The 19,716-nt window shown below is 47.1% G+C and overlaps 1 protein-coding gene across 2 annotated transcripts in view; it reads left to right on the top strand.

The window, feature by feature from the left end:
- The first annotated feature begins 6,841 nt into the window (after positions 1–6,841).
- Eepd1 (endonuclease/exonuclease/phosphatase family domain containing 1) overlaps positions 6,842–19,716 on the top strand; it is a 103,641-nt gene continuing 90,766 nt past the window's right edge. The window contains exons 1-2 of one of the 2 annotated variants that reach the window (XM_048458700.3): positions 6,842–7,125; positions 7,527–8,557. In XM_048458700.3, the coding sequence (XP_048314657.3) occupies positions 7,680–8,557 (878 nt within the window). In that variant the 5' untranslated portion in view covers positions 6,842–7,125; positions 7,527–7,679. Of the gene's footprint in view, positions 7,126–7,152; positions 8,558–19,716 lie in introns of those variants that run through there. The other variant, XM_087905755.1, reaches the window with a different exon arrangement.

The raw sequence follows: 19,716 nt of genomic DNA, 5'->3' as shown, positions 1-19,716 counted from the left end.
ATCACACATTTAACTGTCACTGCCTGAATCTGAGATGGTAAAATTCCCGTAACCAAGGCAGTGTGGAGAGAATGTAGGGTACTTGCCTACCACTTGTTTGCATGAGGTGAAAGGTTCAATTCCCAACACCAACAAATGTTTCAATAAGTAGCTCAGAGAACCCAGGCAAAGATTCACCTAAATACAGTCAGCAGATTGTTTTTGACTCTAGATCTTGTTATATATTTTAAGTCACAATCCTCCTGCATTAGTCTCATCACAAAATTAAAAATCTAACAAAGACATGAATATAAAACTATAGAATGCCTTTAATATAACACCCAAGGAGACTCTGAAGGATTTGGGGATTGGTGGGGACTTTTTAGGTATAGTCTCTGAAAGAAACGGATGGTAAGATGGAATTGTTTAAGATTTAAAACCTCTCCAAAAAGCACTACCAAGAGAATAAGAAGACAAGACACAGACTGGAAAAATCTATTTGCAAAAGACAAGTCTGATAAGGAACTATTATGTAAAATGTACAAAGAACGCTTACAAACTTGGCAAAGGGAAATGTAAAACTTGATTAGCATTTTTTTAAGGGCCTGGGGGAGATTGTTCAGTCAGGAAAGAGCCTGCTGTACAAGCGTGGCGATCTGAGTTTCATCCGCAGCACCCACTAGAAAAGCATGGGGATGTGTGGCTGTAATCCCAGAGCTGAGGAGGCAGGGCCAGGCAGACCTTGGGGACTTGCTGACCAGACCGCCTAACCGAGTCAGCAAGCCTCAGGTTCCAGTGAGAGGTGCTGCTAGAAAAAAGGCAAGGCTCTGAAGAATAGCATTGAGGCTGACCCCTGGCTTCCTATGCAGCAGAATTTTAAAAATCATTCACAGGTCAACCAGAGAAGAGATACAATGGCAACAGTCAAAATGTTCCACATCGCATTTGAGCAGCAAGCCTCTAATTAAAACCACAGTAAAATGCTACTACACACTTATTAGAATAGCCAAACTGCTAGTTCTCGATGCTACCATTAAACAACAGGAACTCTCGTTCATTGTTGGTGGAAATATAAAACAGTGCAGTCACTTTGGAAAGTAGTTTGGTAGTGCTCATAAAACTGAAGATGAGATTGAACAATTACACTAGTTTCTGTATTCTTTTCCCAGGGAGCATTCAGGCTTCCTAAAAACTGCCTCATCCTTAGCCATCAGGAGCAGCTTTGGGAGGAAGGCGAGAGGGATCTATGAATGTCATGACCTGAAGGAAGAAGTAAAGTGGCATGTATAGTCACTCCATATAGTCACAGTAAAGAAACTGGGAAAACTGAACCAACGGAGTCCATGGTTTATACAGAGGAAAGGATGCAGAACTTGCATTACAAGTAGGAAGAGGAGCTGCCCATTCATCTGCTCTTGGACTCCAAGAGATCTAGGTTGGACAGCGCTGGTCTCACCTTAAGGCGCCCATGACAGTAATTCCACCACTACCTGTGCTGCTTCCTTAAGCACACAGCATCATTGGAAACCCCAAGAAGCCAAGTTTCAGTGTGCCTGCCATTCTTACCTCAGTTCTTCTTGAGAGGTATTACAACTAAAACCACAACACAAAAACAACAACAACAAAGCAACACAGAAATCCAGAGTCTGAGCCAAATCTCAGGGCAGAAGGCCAACCAGACGTCTCAAACATCCACTAGTTCTCCACTGTGCTAGACACGGAGCTGACCCAGCATGGGCCCCAGGCAGGCATTGCGGTCTCCTCAAGCAGCAACATCACTGACAGAAATACAGATGGACCTATTTCCTAAAGATGGATACTTTCCTTGCATTCTGGGTGGCTGGAACAAGAAGGATATGCTACTCCTGGTGACCCCAGGCTTTTTTCTCTAGCCATAATCAGGACCACAGGGGCCACTAAGAGGTGTGTTCCCTTCCTATGAGAAGAGTTACATTCCTGGTCAGCTAAGGAGGCAGGAAGATGGATGCCAATCTGAGGTGGGAAGCCTCAGGTGGTGAGCAGAGAGGTCATGGTGTGCACAAAAGCCGGTGGGAAGGCCAAAAAGCCCGCTCTGTAATCTGTATGGAACAGAAAGATGTAGAGAAAACCCAACCCAAGACAGTGCAAACAACAGTGTGGATTAGATGCTGACAGAAGGGGGTGAGAGCAGGAAGCCCACGCTGTGGCACCCCTGACTCACCTGGCCAATACCGCTGAATGCAATGGAAGTATAGAAATGGCCAGGGTTTAGTATAGCCAGGTCTAGTTGACAGGGCACCGAGCTGCTCCACGGGCCTCAGAAGTATTGCCTTATGTTCAGCTGTAAGGAGCCCAGGAACCGAGGAGAGAGGCTGGGCACTTCAGAGACTGAGCTGCCTCTGTTTCCCCCTTCCCCTCATGTCCCCTCTATTCTGTTCCATGTCCGTGTCCTGTAGAAAGCACAAAACACACAGTGGTGAACAAAACCGTGGTTCTTGTCTCAGAGCTGACACATTATTCTGGCAGATGCGCCTGTCACCAACCATCCTCTGCAAGTTTGCAAGGGGAAGTCCCTGAGCGCTTGAAATCATCTTGTGGCCGAACTGAAAAGCAAAGAAAAACATCCCTGAAGGAAACCACTACCTGGAGAGAAAGGGGATGGGTGTTACTGTGTGCGAACAGGATTGCCTTGGGAACTGTGCAACTCTCTTCTTGCTGGGAAACAAGCCCAGGTCACAGACTGTGTGATAATCCTGCTGTGAGGGGTCACCGTGATGTGCATTGACTTCTGACCTCTGACCTCTCTCATAGTCTATGGGTGCCTGGGCACTGCCGAATAGCTTCTCTGCCTTGGGTCTCTACCGGGCTCTGTGAAGGTTCCAGAGGCCTCGCAGCGCTGGGCCTGGGAGGTGAGTGGGCTGTGCTGCTCTGATTCCCCCCCCAGGTGGCCGCTCCTTGCAGAGGAGCTAGATGTTTCCAGTCCAGCAGCTAGGAGCCACAATATGGCGAGAGGTATGTGGTGGGGAGGCCTCCGGGAAGCTGATTACCTGGACAGCAGGCACAGTCTCCTCAGTTTGGGCTGTGGCAGAGCACCAGATATCCAGAGATGTAGGGGCATGTCTTAAGATAGGGTTTCTATTGCTGTGATAAAGCACCATGATCAAAAAGCAAGTTGGGGGGGAGAGAGTAAAGGGTCTATTTGTCTTATACTTCCTCATTGCTATTCACCACCAAAGGAAGTCAGGGTAGGAACTCAAACAGGGCAGAATCCTAGAGGCAGGAGCTGACAGACAAACCATGGAGGGGGCTACTTCCCATGACTTGCTTTCTATAAGACTGCTAATGCTTTCATATAGAAAGAACCACCAGCCCAGGGATGGCACCACCCACAATGGGCTGGGCGCTGCCCTCCCTCCCTCATTGATCACTAATTGAGAAAATGTCTTCCAGTTGGATCTCAGGGAGGCATTTTCTCATCTTAGGCTCCTTCCTTTGATGACTCTAGCTTGTGTCAAGTTGACACACAAAGCCAGCCAGTACAGGCCTTTGTTGCTAGGTGGAGTTTAAGCTGAATGTCCACAGCAGATTCCACAACTGGGTGTGAAGGCCACAGGAACTTCTGTGGACACTGTCCAGGTACCTATCAGTTGTCCTTCTCTGCCACCCCATGGAATGACTTGCAATTGGGCAAACCTGATACAGAACGTTCCAGAGCCCTGACAAAGCCAGGACTTTCACCAGATCCAAACACAGGGAACAGAACTACTGTCGAGGTCACACAAATAGGAGTTTTTGTTGCTTTGATACACTGTTCTTCAGCACAACATCCATCTTGGCCAATGCATAAGGTTGGTGCCAAGGTCCCTGTCAGAAGCTGTTTGGACATTATTGATTTGGGAAGTGGGGATTACTTTTGCTTTGAAGGAACTGGGAGTGTGTGGGTTGAGACATCATTTCCTCATTACTTTCAAGTTTGACATTAAGCCTGCCTTCCCTGGAATGTTCTTTAGAATATGCTATCATTATTTTATGGCCAAGTCCCATTTTTCTCCTCTTTAACATTCAGTACTCTTCCTAACTTCTTGTCTACATCCCTGATGCCCAAGGGCTCTGGGAATAGAGGAAGCCAGACTTTGACTCATTACCGTCTCCCAGAGCCTGAACCATGGTATCGAAACTGGGGATTGGCCAAACTTCCACCACCTCTCCCTGGTCACTCTTTATCTTTGAAACTGCTGACTAAAAAGTGAAAGGTCTCTGACCTGCTCCTCTCTGACTAGGCCTTAAATGAGAACTGGGTTATAAGGGGCAAAGGCCACTCCGTGTGGCATTTGGCTGGAATGACACAACCTCTGCCGTCTTCATGTAACTCAACGGTCAGCTAGAATTCTAATCTTTAGAGAATCAAGAACATTTATTTAAACTTTTGTTCCTTCTCTAATAAGCCCGTAACCAACCTCTCCACGTTCGTGTTGATTCTGGGAAGTCCAATATGCTCTGGGTTATCTCTCAGGCTGGTTTCCTATTAACTTGCCCCCTCTCACCCTTTTCAAATGCTAGCCTTCTTTCAGTTCTGCCTTACCTTGCCCTACCCCGTTTTCATCCCTTAAGTTAAAAAGATATTCCTTTAGAATTATTGTGTTTTGAAGATTTGCCTAAGTTTATCGACATATAATTTAGCTGCCCAAAACTGTATATTTAAAACATACCATTTTCTTGCTTTTGACATGTGCAATCAGTACCTCTCAAACAATATTTCAACCACCCACCTTGAAAGTACTTCGTGCCCCTTTTAGTCCGTTCCTTCCTCCCTCCATCCCCACACAGTCTGCACACGAGCAGTTTCTATTTTCTAGCCGGTATATGAATCATGCAGCATGTTCTCTCTTTCCTCAGAGCCTTTCATGCTGTGAACTGATGTTGAGTTTCTTTTCTGTCGTTGTTTTTGTTAAATAGTTTGCCTTCATGGCTCAACAAGATTCCAGAAGTGTTTTCTTATTGCGCTACTAGTTTTCTGTTGCTAAAATGAGAGACCCGGAGCAAGGTACTTGTGAAGAAGAGCTTTATTTGGCACACAGTCCTGGAGTCATCGGGGCATAGTGCTGACATGGCCGTCCTCTCTGCAAGACCTCATAGCACATGGCATCATAACAGCAGAAGAAGGGGGTAATCAAGAGACTGGGAGCCACAGCGAGAACAAGCCCCAGCATTGATCTTACTGCAATAATGCCCTCCAATGACTGACTCGGGACCTTCAAACATCCCACTCCTCCCTTCAACAGGTGGCACCTCAGTGACCTCCCAAGAAGTGCCTTAAAATTGAAAAGACCACCACTTCCAAATATCATCATCCTGAGGGCTGAGCTCCCAACACTTGAACCACTTGGGGACAAACTCAGACCAAATCCAAACTGATGGATTCGAGGTTGTCAGTCTTTGACTACAACAAAGCTACAAACACCCCTGTAGAGGGTTTGGAGCTTTGTGCTTTCTTTTCTCTCTGGTGAGTACCCGTAAGTGGAATGGCTGCAATGTACGCCAAGCACACCTTTAACTTTCAAGGAACCGTGGAGCTAGTCTGCAAAGTGACTGTGCCAACTTCAGCTTTCACTGGTGCTGTGTGGACGTTTCACCTGCTCTGTGTTTTCGCCGGTCTGATCACCAGTCGCCCGACGCTGTCATCTTGGGGTGTGTGCACTTGTGCAGGCCTATCAGCGCACTTCTGTTCATCTGCCTGCTGCCTTCCTTTCTTTTTTCCCTTTCTAGCTTCTTATACTTTTCTCTGGGCATTCTTGCCAAGTGAGATCAGCGTGCCCGCGAATGGAGCTGACTGAGAGAAAGTTGGCAGCAGACTGGAGAGGGTCAGCTCAGCCCGTGCCATCCTTGGTGAGGATGCAGACCTGCCCGAGGCAAGGTAGATTCCATAACTATTCCCCAGGGACCAGGACTCCCCTCCCCTTTTGTTGAAGCTCATCCGACTGGGGTGCCCTTCAGTTGTAGTAGTGAGGGTCCTAACATCCCTAGCATTTCACATCAGGACACCGACTGCTGGCATTCAAATCAGAAGCCTTGGCCAGATGGTCGGGTTAAGATCTATTCTTTAGGGATCACTAACAGCCCTGGGTCAAAGTATCCAACGTATCACGGCACCATATCACTGCCACATGGCCGGGTTTGTTTAACCAAATACTCCTGCTTCAGGTATCCATTTGTAACACATCAGGCCCTTTAATCTTTAACTAAATTATCATTTCACAATGTGATCCAAACACCGTTTTGGAAAGCAGCCTGCACTTCCCAGTATCATATCCTTCCGTTTTAGTGATTAGATTTTAATACTTAACAGAAACATGCCTTTATTTTTTCAGAGAGCTAAATTTGCAAATGGCAGCATATGAACAACCTCTGTGAACACACAGGAGACACATGGTTCCCAGGCATTCCTGGATGAATGAGGTCTCTCTAAGAAGAGAAAAGGTCTGAAAGTGGTAAGAGAACTGAGACAGATACCGTTTGATCCCCTGCCTGAGACTTTCGGGAGCCCTGGACTCGCTGGGCAAGCCTACCTCACCTGAAAGACTCCAGCCTGCCCCAGGCGGCCTTAAACAGCTCCACCCAACAAAAACAGAGCTCAGTAGGAGACTAGGTTCCAGAAAAAGCAGAGGGGTTCACAAGGAACCCTGTGGGCCATCCCTACTGCCCGCCCAGTCTCGAAGCCCCGCCCTCGACTCCGTCCCACCAGGCCTACCAATGGCCCCGCCCCCTGGCGCTCGCGCCCCGCCCCTACGTGCCGCGGGAGGGCGGGAGGAGGAGTTGGCGCGAAGGAGGCGTGGCTGTGCCGGCGGAGGCGCGGGCGGGCGGCGAGACCCGACTTTAGCTGTGACACCCGCGGCGAGCAGCGGCGGGTTCGCGGCGCGGGGCTCAGGACGCGCTCCGCCGTGTCTCGCGCTCGAGTTGGGCGCCGGACTTTGGCTGGATCAACGCAGAGGCGACGCTGCAAGTCCTGATGCAGCTTCGGGGGCCGAATTTCACAGCTGCTCCTGTCGCTCCTGAGCAGCCACTGCCTGCCCCGGGAGAACGGCACTGAATTTCCCCCGCAGAAGAAGCCGGGACGCTCGCGGCGAGCCCCAGGGAACCGGGGGCCGACCCCAGCAGAGCGGCGGAGAGGTGGGAAGGGATCGGAGGGCCGGGGGTGGGTCCCTGAGCCTCTGCTCGGTGTCTGCGCCCGCTCGCTCAGCAGCTCTGAGTTCCCAAGTTACAGTGCCCTCCTGAGCGCTGTAGGGGCTTCGTATTCTTGTCTGTCTGCAGGAGCTCCGGTGGGGGCTTCCGAAGTGAGGAGGTGGCTCCAGCGCTGCCAGAGCAGAGAGACGTGGGGCTCGTGGGGATAGTTCTCTTCGCATTTTGGACCTTGTGTGATAAATAACCCGAGGAAAACCCACAAGGGGCAGCCTCACAGCGTCTGCGTTTTCAGGAGTTGACCTGTCCCCCACTAGTTATGAACTTCCAACACTACAGGAGTGCTAAGGGCTGATTGATTAATTTCAGTCAATTTCCATGTCAATTTCTAGGTGGCTCAGCAAAATTTTGAACACTAGCTATGGAAGATTTGATGTTTGTCTGCAGCAACTTCCTCGACCCGTAAGTCCTGCAGCCTTCCATTCTTTTGTGCTTATAAAGGCTCCCGGGCTTCTCTATCCAGAGTTGCTCTGTGTTGGTTGGCCATGGGGAGCACCCTGGGCTGCCATCGCTCTATCCCCAGAGACCCCTCAGACCTGTCACATAACCGTAAATTCAGTGCAGCTTGCAACTTCAGCAACATCCTGGTGAATCAGGAGCGGCTAAACATCAACACCGCCACTGAGGAGGAACTGATGACCCTGCCTGGGGTGACACGTGCAGTGGCCAGAAGCATCGTGGAGTACCGAGAATATATCGGTGGCTACAAGAAGGTGGAGGATCTAGCTCTGGTGAGCGGCGTAGGGGCCACCAAACTGGAACAGGTCAAGTTTGAGATCTGTGTGAGCAGCAAGGGTAACTCCGCGCAGCACTCTCCCAGTTCCCTGAGGCGGGACCTGCTGGCTGAGCAGCAGCCTCATCACCTGGCCACCTCGGTGCCCCTCACGCCACGAGTCAATATCAACACAGCCACCTTAGCTCAGCTCATGAGTGTCCGAGGCCTCACGGAGAAGATGGCTGTCAGCATCGTGGACTACCGCCGTGAACATGGTCCCTTTCGCAGTGTGGAGGACCTGGTGAGGATGGACGGAATCAATGCAGCCTTCCTGGACAGAATCAGACACCAGGTGTTCGCAGAGAGGTCCAGGCCCCCATCGACCCACACCAATGGAGGGCTCACCTTTACCGCCAAGCCTCATCCCAGTCCCACATCTCTGAGCCTGCAGAGCGAGGACTTGGACCTGCCACCAGGGGGGCCCACACAGATCATCTCCATGAGGCCTTCCGTGGAAGCCTTCGGAGGGATGAGGGATGGGCGGCCTGTGTTTAGGTTGGCCACCTGGAACTTGCAGGGCTGCTCTCTGGAGAAGGCCAACAACCCTGGCGTCAGAGAGGTGGTGTGCATGACGCTTCTGGAAAACAGGTGAGGACAGGAACCACCAAGGGTGCTGGAAGTGAAGACAGCTGGTATGGCCTCATCGAAGGGTACAAACGAGTGGATCCCTTGAAGGGGACAAGGGAGGGGGAAGAGCGTTTAATCCATGCTCTTTAGGTCCCAGTGGACCCCTCCTAAGTGGAGGCTGTGTGGGTCCTTGTCTCTGCTTTGGAAGGTTTGGCTTACAGGGCTTCACAGAGCTTAAACTGAGCCAGGGGTTTGGGAACTGAGGTATAGTTTTGCATGTAAGAAAAAACTGAGTTTTTAAAAGTTCTATGACTAGGAAGGAAAGTCCTGTTTTCCCATCAAATATACATATTTGCATGCAGAGGATCATCGTATTTGCAAACACATATGCTGTCTTTGCCAGGGTATTGGGAACAAAGCACCTAGCACCTCCCTTTCCTTGTCGAACCTGAACTTGGCTTTTCGCATGCTCTTTCTCCTGTTCCGTAGCCAGAAGAGGCCAGTTTGGGTGTGGATACTGGGCAGATTGTTCCTTCCGAGCTAAAGGAGAAAAAGCTGGCAGGTCAGGCCAGTGGGAGAGGCTGTTTCAATAGTCACACAATCACTGTCTGTTAGGAGCATCTGCTGACTCCCCACACACAGAACTATACATCATGGCAGGAACTCCTGCTATTTGTAAAACAGCCAGCGTTCAGTGTGATCCCATTAGCTCCTTCTGGGTCAGGAATCCTCAGGTCCAATCTTCAGGGACCTGGGGTGCAGTGCAGGTGCTTCCCTGCTGCCTTCCTTGTGGGGGTTGATAGCTTGGCAAGGTGGCAGCTTGGTGTCTGGAGGTGCAACAGGAACTCTCAGCGGGAAATCAGTGTATTGGGGCAGGTCACCAGGACAAATTAGTGAGGGGAAAAGCAGGTCACAGCATTCTCCTGGCACCATCTCCTGGCACACAGTCTCATCACCGATCCTCCGTGCTGTCCTCAGGTTCAGGACCAGGAGACCACTGAGTGCTCCTTCCCCTTTCATGTTGTCCGCTTGTCACCCCAACTCATTCATTCTGCAAACTCATCTTGTTCACAGCCCCATCAGGACCAGGACGGGATTGGCAATAGTGTCCCTTGCAGCTGCCTGCGGGGACAGTGGCTTCATTCCCATCAGGGGTTTTCGTAAGGCCCTGTGTGAAGTAAAGAGAGGAATGAAGCAGGATCTGAAGTCTCGGTAGGGACAACACCCTGGGCAGTCCTTGTCCATTTATTTCATCAGTGTTCTCGGGAGTGTGGCCCCTGGACCACTGCCTAGGAAGCCCTGGGTGTCAGGTTTCACCACACCCCCAGGTACTTCTGCTGTAGTTTGAGAAGCACTGTGTTCTGGGCCATCTCTGCGCTTCTGGGTTTCTCTTTAAAGACCATTCCCAGGTCCTGGCATCTGTGTTACGATTTTGTGTTGCGCATTTCCGTGACTTCGTCCCCGCCTTTGATTGTCCTGGTCATACCTGAGGTTAGTCGTTCACATAACGTTCAGTCTGCTCAGGAGTTGAGGGCCTTAGCAGTTTCTAGGACATACGAATGTGGAGAGCGGAGGAAGGGAGGGTGAGAACTGGACGTGATCCTGTAGTCCCAGATACTCAGAGCTCCTCAGGCAGCTGGCCTGGCTCTGTATCAAGCCTAGAGCCTCCAGGGTCTGCTTAGAGAGGGTCAGTAGCAGAGTAACAGTTCTTATCTGGTATGGAATTCCTTGTGATTTTTGTCCTGTTTTGGGTTTTCTTTGTTTTTTTTTTGTTTTTTTGTTTTTTTTTTTTGATTTCTTATACTGTTGAAGACATTTCTCTGTTGACTTCAGGTAAGTTCACCCTAACCCAAGGGATAGAAGAAATACAAGAAAGTACTTGTAATAAACAAAGGGAAGGTGACCTCCACCTCCATTGAGTTCTCACACTAGCCGACTAGTCCTGTGAGTTCGTGACTCCTTTGGCCTGATCCTAGTGCACTCGGTATTCTGAGGAATCTTAGCACATAGCTGGTGTCTGGTAAAACCCAAGTAATAGGCTTAGAGCCTGATCCTTGCAAAGCTGGGGTGGGTGCATTTGCCTGTGTGGCTGTCCTAGGGCACCAGAAACTGTCACAGAGCCCTTAAGGACAGGTGGCAATGCCCATGCTCCAAGAGTTGTGTGTTCATACTGATTCACAGAAGTTTCCCGACATCCCAGGAGTTCCCTTCATTCATAACAGGATGTATATTCAGTGTGAGCAAGAGTGGGTGCAGGGAGTTTTCCAGGTGGCTCTTATATTCGTATACGTCTGTGTGTAGTAGAGGAGTGCCCTGTGCTTAGCCTTTGTATTTTCTGACCGCCTCCATATCCATTTGATTGCCCCAGTAACTATAAACAGTAGGGAATATTTATTTGCTTTTGTTAGATACTCTCCATCTCTGGGTTAGGAAATAAGACACAGGAGTTAAACCACTTGCCTCTGAAACAGCTCATTTGTGACCAGCCTGGGACAGGGACCGAGACCAGCTGACTTTAGTCCATGCTCTTTGCAAGCGTGGTGTTTACTTACGCATAGCCCCTGCACACTTTCTTGGTTAGGTGCCCTGTTCTGTACTGAACCAAAGGTGTTTGCCAATTCCTTTACCTGCCGCAGACATTAAATCCATTATAAAGGCCTTATAAAGCAAGCCTTGGGCAGATTTTCAGCGGGAATGGCTGTCTCTTAGCTTCTTTCTGTGAGTTTGCTCAAGTTTGTGCATTTTCTTAGCGGAGCAGTACCCAGATGGGAGTTGGAATCTTTATTGCCCTGATGTGCTGCCGGTTTGATAGGTGGACGTGTTTGAGCCACAGGGAACTGTGTTTTGCATGTGAACCCTAAGGTAGGACCTCTGAGAGCCAGATAATTATAGTCGCCAGGAGCCTTAGGGACACCATGCTGTGTGTGGCATGTGTCCATACACTGACGGTTTCATCAGATTCATTTGCCAAACTTTGGTCTTAGGCAATGCTCTTCCTCCTTCGGTATTTATGGAGCAAGACTGAGAGAGGAATGCCTCTGCTAAATATCCTTGCAAAATTTGGTGCCCGTCAGCATGAGGAATGATGCCTTACTGTTTATTTATTGCCGAGTCATCATTCTGTCTTAAAGAATTCCTTTGGTTTCTGAAGATAAACTCAAGGAAGAGCTGACGGATAATCTCCAAAAAAAAAAAAAAAAAAAAACAAACGAGATTTAACATCCCAGTTGCCTGTTTTCCCCACATTCTATATGAGCAGGAAACTCTGATGTCAAAGTCGTTAGCTTTTTAATGATTTCCATCTTGTTTCTTGCTGTGTCTTTACCGGCAAAACACAGGTAGGTTAGTGCCTGGCAACATGGACCATGAGAAAACAGAACCCACCAAGAACAGGTTTTAGTCTGTCAGACTTGATTAGTGGGATCAGCACAGAGGGAATTCATCTTGTCATTTGAGTCCTTCATTGAAAATTACATATTGAATGTTCACTTGCTGTGTACATGTATAAACACAATTCGGGGATCAGCTTGGCTCACCTCCATGATAGAATTAAGTAAATGTCAGTCACTTTGTATGGTTCAATGTCAAAACAGTGTGGCAAACCCAGAATTGTTTGCTAACTCACAAAGACTGATTTGGTATCTGATTGCGTTTTTTTTTTCTATATGAATAATTGGCTCATGGTGGGAAATTAAAGAGTAGGTAGATGAACCAAATATAAAATCTAAGGGCAGAACTGCTCCTTCTGGAGGCAGGATTTGAAGCTAGGCATTTGTCTGATTTCAAAGCCAGGACTAGGTGTGTATTATTTTACCACATTCAATATCTCCTTCTATGTCCTTTTTCTGACCCTAGCTTGCCCAGAGTTCACTGTTTCCTCCCTGTGTGGGGTCAAGCATCAGGGGTTTTGGAGAAGGATGGCTTCGCCCAAATCCCTGAGACTGTCTCGGCCTCAAGAGGCCTCCGTGCCTTTCCTGTTTTTGTTCCTCCAAAGGATGGGGTGGTAACCAGATGTGTGGAGCAAATTCAGAGGACGTCAAGGCCTCTCTGTTTGGCGCTAAGTGTGAGTTTGAGACCTTGGGCTCCACTCCAAGGTGGAGTTCCGGTTTACGGAGCCAAGGAATTCTGGGTCATTTCCAGACAGAAAGGTGGTTGGCTCGAAGACTGCCGTGGATTTGTAAGAAGGTGGGGTGAGGGAAGGGGAGGGTCTCAGTGGGGGCAGGGTTATTTCACAGAAAGGAAAAGGGTTATGTTTGTTTTACAGAAAGGTTGAATTTCTTTGGGGGGGGTCTAATGTCAAGGTCCTGATACTGTTGATTTTTCCAGGTGATTAAACATTCATTCAAGCATTTTCTTCTTCTTTTTGAACTTTCTCTGGGTAACAGACTCTTTCAGGCAAAGCCAGTTGCTTTGCTGGAACTTCCCTTCTGGATAAGTAGGTGTGCATGTTAGCACATAGGTACCTCACTGCAGGTAGGTGCAAGGCGGAGGGTGAGGGGAGTGAGGCGAAGGGAAGCTTGTTTAGGTCAGAGGAGACCTTGGCCATCAGCTGCTGGAGGATGTCAAGGGACCAGGCATGGAAAATCTCGGGGTAGAAGTAGATGTGGCTGCAGCCTGGAATGGATTGAATTCTGTGAGCTGTAAAAGAAGAGGTTGTTGTTGCTTCAGGTGTAGCGACTGGGAGAGGAAGTGGGTGGAAGTGAAGGACCTACTGGAGGTGAAAACAGAGGGATTTATCTGGGTTTGGGTTGGTGTGAGGATGAGGTGGTGACTTGTTTGAAACACTTTGATTTTCTAGACTAGAGGGTCAACCGCAGTTGAGAAATTCTGGGGTCAGCTGGCATGTTTCTGCACTGTGTGATCATGATACAAGTCTCCAGCCTCACTTCTCCTCCCTGTGCACCCTGCACTCTGGTCAAGGGGTCAGGTGTTTGGTACCCGAAGCAGTTTGAGGCCTTGACCTGACCTCTGCCCCAGAGTGACATCTAGCAAGGCTCCATACGCTTTCAGCATCCGTGTTTAGGATTGTGGGTAACTTTTCATCAGAAGATAATTGTGTCCGTTTGTATCCTTTTCGATGGAGCACCTGCTCTATGCTTCTTCCTCTGTGAGGTCAGCGGCACAGAGTCCGCCCCGTGTTAAGGGAACTGACAGTCTTGGAAAGACAGGCAATTTGCAGTATGCGAGAGGAAGTGAATATTGCCGAGAAGCCAGAGAGTACAGGGTACCAGCCTGCTGGGTTCTACAGGGTATGTGGAAACCTCAGCCTTAGGGGACAGTGAGGACCAACTTGGAAACAAGCTCACTGGGAGGGAGGTTAGCATTTGACAGGGAGAGATGGGACAACAGTAGCTACTACTAATTAGCAGCCCCTTCATGCCTTCCCTTTCTGGTAGAGCAAAGGAATGAAAGGGTCAAGCTGGGCTCTCCACTCAGGCCTGTAATGTATAATACTCAGAAACATGAAGGTTTCTTATAGAGTAATATGCAAATAATTAACATAAAAAGCAAACGCGTTTATCATAATTCTTTGAGCCTTTCATGGTGGCACATCTTTAATTCCAGCACTGGGGAAACTGAGGTAGGCAGATCAATGTGAGTTTGAGGCCAGCCTGGTCTACATATCAAGTTCCAAGACAGCCAGAACTACTTGTAGATACCCTGTCTTTAAACAAACAAACAAACAAACAAAAAAACAAGCAGCGGCAACAAACAAAAACAATTGCCTTCATCCATCATTCCTTAGCAGTCTCTGCAAGTAGCAAATAAAATGAGGCACTTCACTGACGCTCCATTTGCTCATCACAGATACTTTGTCTCCGTGCTGTAGAGGCAGCAAGGTGGGAGCCTAAGCTTGTCCTCTTCCCATCAGAACATGAAGGAGATACCACAGGAACGCCGGGTGAAAGCTTCCTTGCCTTACTCCATGTAAGGCGCTCAGACCTTATTCTGGATCACAGTTTTTGTAGTGTTGATTGATAGCTGCCACACACGTGGGTCCCCCAGTGGATAGGAGCCTGCCGAGGGAATCCTAAAGTAAACATGTCATGTAAAAGAAGTCTGGAATCCTTCAAAATTCCACATTAAAAGTTTTTTTTTTTTTCCTTCTCTCTCTTTTCTTTTTCTGGCTATAGTTCTCTAACTAATGTTGGTTTGTGCTTATTCCCAACCAGCCCTTGTTTCCTGAGGATTCTATTTTGGTCCAGCCATTACCTGATTAAGCTGTTAGGCTGGACCTTTGATTGTGAGGCTGCTGTGAAGTCCTGAAATGGAGTGCTTCACCAGGGGAATGCTACCCTGCTCGCCTGTGACACCTACATCCTGCTGTTCTGGGATCTGCAATCTTTGCTGATAGAACACTGCAGGGTCACATTGGGACTTTGTCTGTCTCAATTCAGGCTAAAAGCTTGGAGTCTAAGAGGGTGGTTTCAGGGAGATTGTTTTGATCCAATAACTGATTCAAAAGAAATCTCTCCTGAAGCTGTTTGAGCAAATTCAGCCTGACTTATATTTTTTAAGAACCCCTTTTAAAGAAATTGATGGCTATTTTTATAAAGCAACCAGTTTGACTATGGCTCTTTCATGCATGTGTAATGTACATGCTAACATTCACCACCCACCATTGTTCTCCTTGCCCCACTGCTGTTTCCATTGCTCTCCCCAGATAGTACCTCCCTACAAAGTCAAGTCTTGAGAAAACTGTCTAGAGTCCTCATATGAGAGGCTACACGGCATGCTTGTCTTTGTGAGTCGGATTGTTTCTCTTGACATAGTGATCTCCAGTCCCATTCATTTTCCTGCAAATGGCATGATTTCATCTTCTGGTATTTTAAGGAGAAGAAAAAGTGAAACAGTCGTGGTCTGAAACAGTGATTGGCCTTCTTGCCGTTGACCTCGCTTCCTCTTTCCCTTTCTTGGTCGGCGTTGTTGCAGCCGCAGATCTGGGTGTCATTTTGCTGCCCGCTCTTGTTAACAAACTGATCTCCAGTCTTTCAACCTTCAAGTCTCACTTTAAACGGCAGACTACTCCATGCCCGTCTCCTTACCTGATGGGGCTGGGCTGGGGCTTTTGTCTGGTAACACTACGTCGGCCAAGAACAAAACCAGATAATTAGCACTGGAATCGCTGTGGCTGAGACTTGAGCCCGGCCAGTGTCACCTGTGGCCACATCTTTGCCTCTGTCTGATGGACATAAAGGGGGCCGCTCAGGGAAGTTGAGGCCTTTGTTAGGGTCACATGACTTTTAATAGTGGACCGTGAATGATGGTCTCGGCAGTCAGTGTCTGAGTTTGCTAGAACTCAGAAAGTGCCTGGAAGTTCAATCTTCCTTATTGCAGTCTGCGTCTAGACTAGCAGCTCTGCCACCCACTTTGCTCTGGATCCTTAAGTATGTGGATTCACAGTAATGCCATCATGTGTGTGAGTGCATGCGTTTGCTCTGGCCATCATGTGTGTGAGTGCATGTGTTTGCTCTGGTTGTCATGCGTGTAAGTGCATGTGTTTGCTCTGGCCTTTACTTCTTCAAAGAAGAGCAAGGATATTTGCAAAGCAAACTGGGTGTAGGATACTGCTTTTTTTTTTTTTTTAAAATGACTTTTGAGTCTTTTATAGTTATCTTGCTTGCCCACACCTTTTTTTTTTTTTTTTGTCGGCAGTTTCTTACTTACATAATTTGCTCTTATAGAAGCCTTTCAAATATTCATCTTCATTTTTCTAGGAACAACTTTTCTTTCTGTCCACACTTCTTGTTCATGAGTTGGTATCACATTTTAGGAGTTGGTAGTAATATGTGCAGCTGGCATTAACAGTCTAGGGCCAGGTATGGCTGGCTCTTGGTAAGCACAAGATTCCTGTAGGCGTGGCTTATCTGGTCAGGGATGGTCAGTGCCGTGGACCTCCAGAGTCTGCATTGACAGAGGATGAGGACAGTTTGGTAGGTCTCTTGACATGAATTGCTGAGAGCAAAACAACACAAAACACCATATCTTTGTGTATGTAAAATTACCAAGTACCTACAGATGAACCACAGAATACACTAAGCCAGGTTTGGTGGCACATTCGTTGGAAGGCAGAAGCAGGAGAATTGTGAATTTGAGGTCAGCATGAATTACAAAAATAAAACAAAATTCCAGTCAAACAAAAACAAAACAAAACAAGTCCTGGTACCTGTGCCAGGTTATGTAGTTTAGAGAGTGTTGCAGGGTATGGAGATTGCAGCCTCCTGGCAATAACTGAAGTTATTATTAGCTCATTATCATTTTCCCTTAAAGGCTGACTCAAAAGTTGTGGCTAGTTATAAACTCACAAGTTGATTGCTCCAGTGCATCAATTCTCCATAAATTCATCATTTCAGTTTTCAGAAAGATAATTAGCAATGCACTTTTATTTATTTTCTTTGACTTAGAAATTGTATTGGTGAACAGGTTTTAAAAACAGTGGTTCTCAATCGGTGAGTTGTGACCACCTTTGAGGGTGTCAAACGACCCTTTCACAAGGATCACATACCAGATATTTATGTTACGGTTCATAACAGTAGCAAAGTTACAGTTGTGAAGTAGTAACAGAATAATTTTATGGGTTGGTGTCAACACAACATAAGGAACTGTATTAGAGGATCATAGCATTAGGAAGGTTGAGAGCCACCATTTTATAATTTACTGCTTATGAATCCTGTGAATGGCTCTGAGCTGGGATGGATTTTTAAGAAGGAAGGCTGGCTTCGATGCCTTATAAAATATATATATATATATATATATATATATATATATATATATATATATTAAGTTTTAAAGTTCGCACAGCCTTTTTAAGTTATTCTGAATTGAATTTTAAAGTTTAACTTTTTAGAATGTAGAATATGGCTGATCTCTCTCAGTGACCACAGGGATCATTTCAGTATATGTGAACTGAACACAGTCATCTGGCAGGCAAAGTGGTGGTTACTTGTGATCTTGTGTGACAGTAGTTTTGATAGATCCACACTTGTAATAAAAATACAGGCCATTGTCAGATGTCACTAGTAGTTTTGATAGATCCACACTTGTAATAAAAATACAAGCCATTATCACATGCCACTAGTTTTGACTTAGAAGTAAAATTTTTATCTTTCTAATCCTGGAATAAGCTTAATTGAAGAGTATATCAGGTGGTGGTTCTCATGCAAACACTTAACTATGAAAAGCAAGAATTTGTTGATATTACTCAGCAAGTCAATACTCAAAAATAACCTGGAGGATGAATGGGAGGTAAGATTGCAAGGTTATCCATAAGCCCTGATTTCAGATATACTATTTTCTCTTTATTTACGTCTTTTTTTTTTTTTTTTGGAAACAGGGTCTTATTATGTAGTCCTGTAGTCCTAGATGATCTATAACTCTAGAACTCTCTATGTAAACCTGATTGGCCTCAAATTCTGCCTGCTTCTATCTCCTGAATGCTGGGATTAAAAGTGTGTGCCACCACACTGGGATCAGATACCTTATTTGTGTTCATCAAAACGATTGTTAGGCCAGGACGGTGGGGCACTATCGTTCCAGCACTGTGGAGCCTGGAGTATTGGGTCCAGGGATCCTGTGCTCCATGGTGAGACCCTGTCTTGTCTTAAGGCCTGCCTTTCTCATGTAATAAAATCCAAAAAAGAAAGAAGGAGGAAGAAAGAAAAGGAGGATGGCCAAAGGGTGTCTGTATGATATTTTGATCGATCAGTTTTGCTGGTGAGCATCGTATACATTCCCTCTAAATTGCAGAAGTCCCTTCTACTCTGAGGCTTTTTCTACTAGGAAGAAAGGTGATCTCTGTTTTCTGCCAAGTACCTGGGATTCTGAGAAGAGGGAGCAATGTTTCTGTAGATAGGGCGTGTGCTAGTCAAGAGCGTTGCCATGGTAAAGTACTGTGAACTGAGGGGGCAAACAACTGAAGTTCATTGTCTCAGTGCTGGAGTCAAGAAACCACAAGCAGTGATTTAGCTGTTGCCTTTGTTTCATGTTTTACCCATGGCTGGGTCCCTGCCTCCTAGCTGACCTCTCTCTCTCTCTGTTTTCACATGGCCCTTCTACCTGTCTGAATTCAAGTTTCCCCTCCTCGTGAGGACACCAGCCATTTTGGGTGATGATTCATTTTGCCGTTACCTCTCTGCAGACTTCTAACTTCAAATGGTCTCATTCTGAGGTACTGTGGATTAGGACTTAACTTGTGAAGTTTAAGCAGACACTATTTAGTGTATAAGAAGATAATTTCGGAAGAAGTGACCAGTGTGTCCCTTCTTGGTCATTTGTGAGGAAGACACATCTTTGAATTTTCCTGGTGAAAATTATCAAGGTATTGAGTGCTCAGATTAAAGCTGGCCTCCCGTTACTGGGGAAACACTGTCCTCTGACACAAAGACAGCTCTCTTATGAACCACAGTAGGTCTGGCCTAGCTTTTGGGAGCTGGGGTTAGTTTTCTCTGCACTGTCCTTCAGAGGTGCCAGCCTGGACAGCCCCCTGGAAATACATCAATGTCCTGAAGCTTTGTGGTCCACCTCCACTCCCAGGCAGCGGCCTTCAGTCTGCCAACTTTGGTGCTTGCCCTTAGCCTCAGGTAATCTTGGCACATGAGCTTGCCAGGCGCTAGTCATTCTCTTCAGGTAGGATTTAGTGTCTGTCTGTGGTCTAGAACTTCGTGTTCCTTAGACCTGCAGTGCGATCCAGAGTACCTGTCGTAGAGCCAACGCCAACGGAGCTTTCTCTGACTTTTGTTACTAAGTGCCCGCTTAAGGGCCCCTATCCAGATCTCCCCAACCGTAGCAGACCCTGTACTGCAATTGCATGAAGATGGATGGAGATACTATCCACCCTCCTAGACTGAAGGTGTCACGAAGGTAGGGGCTATCTATGTTCAGTAGCATGGTTTTGGCACAGGAGCACTAAGAAGTTCATGGCAAGAATATATGCTTGGTTCCGTTTATTATTTAAGTAACACTATAAGCATTTTCTATGCCGTAACCAACTTTATTCTCACACCAGCAAGTGGGTACAGTATATCTGCCATACACACAAGGACTTCCTTGCAGAATTTAGGCAAGCTTGCAGAGAGTCGCTCGGAGTTAGAGATTGCGTAAATGTGCAGAGGGTCACAGGAGGTCAAGAAGAAGATAGTTTTATACCTAGGGAAGCTGGAGAGGCAGCATGAGTTGTGGAA

Source organism: Myodes glareolus, chromosome 4, assembly GCF_982192425.1.
Source record: "Myodes glareolus chromosome 4, mMyoGla1.1, whole genome shotgun sequence".
NCBI classification, from domain to species: Eukaryota; Metazoa; Chordata; class Mammalia; order Rodentia; family Cricetidae; genus Myodes; species Myodes glareolus.
This window is presented reverse-complemented; position numbering and strand designations above follow the sequence as displayed.